The 761-nt window shown below is 41.8% G+C and overlaps 1 protein-coding gene across 1 annotated transcript in view; it reads left to right on the top strand.

Moving 5' to 3' along the window:
* Positions 1-761, top strand: part of LOC100945037 (leukocyte elastase inhibitor-like) — an 8,020-nt gene that overhangs the window by 5,266 nt on the left and 1,993 nt on the right. Inside the window, exons 4-5 of the mRNA XM_003788272.3 lie at positions 1-108; positions 194-361. The exon at positions 1-108 is cut by the window's left edge and continues 30 nt beyond it. Of these exons, the coding sequence (XP_003788320.1) occupies positions 1-108; positions 194-361 (276 nt within the window). The remainder of the gene's footprint in view (positions 109-193; positions 362-761) is intronic.

Below are 761 nucleotides of genomic sequence, written 5' to 3'. Positions count from 1 at the left end.
GATAGCATGACTAAACTTGTGTTAGTGAATGCCATCTATTTCAAGGGAAACTGGCAGAATCAATTCCTGAAAGAAGCCACAGCCAATGTACCATTCAGATTGAATAAGGTGAGTACAGTAACTGTCCGAAATCACTCTTTGGTCTGGAAGAATATAGAGAATAATTTCACTGATTTTTTTTTTAACCTTTCAGAAAGACACAAAAACAGTGAAAATGATGTATCAGAAGAAAAAATTTCCATTAGGCTACATTGAGGGCCTTAAGACCCATGTGCTGGAACTGCCTTACCAGGGCAAGGAGCTGAGCATGCTCATTCTGCTGCCCGACAACATCCGGGATGACTCCACGGGTCTGAAGAAGGTAACGCTCCTGAGTCTCATGCTTTGTGTTTCCTGTTGATAGATTGCGTCTTCCTGCGTGCGTGTGGCATGGTGGGTGCCTGTTAGGTGTTCACTGATGTTACTTGACATGTCTTTTCCAATCCCTTGGTATTTATTCCTTTGTAAATGTCACCCCTCATTTACTGCTCTCATGACCGAAATTTAACACTTTATGAAAGCTGTCCAGCTACTTCTGTTCAGTGGTCATTTGTGATGGGGTCACCTGAAGATCTATACTAAATGTAATGTTGAGAAGCAGCAGGTGGAGGAAGGCTCTTGAATTTACATTAGAGGACAGTGCAGTCGGATAAGGATTATTTTACTGAGGAGAGACACCTAAAAACCCAAACATTGTAGCATACAGTTCATCATAGACTCTA

This window comes from Otolemur garnettii, unplaced genomic scaffold (genome assembly GCF_000181295.1).
Source record: "Otolemur garnettii isolate 467f Iridium unplaced genomic scaffold, OtoGar3 scaffold00026, whole genome shotgun sequence".
Taxonomy (NCBI): domain Eukaryota; kingdom Metazoa; phylum Chordata; class Mammalia; order Primates; family Galagidae; genus Otolemur; species Otolemur garnettii.
Note: the sequence above shows the minus strand (reverse complement) of the source record. Positions and strands in the feature narration are given on the sequence as shown.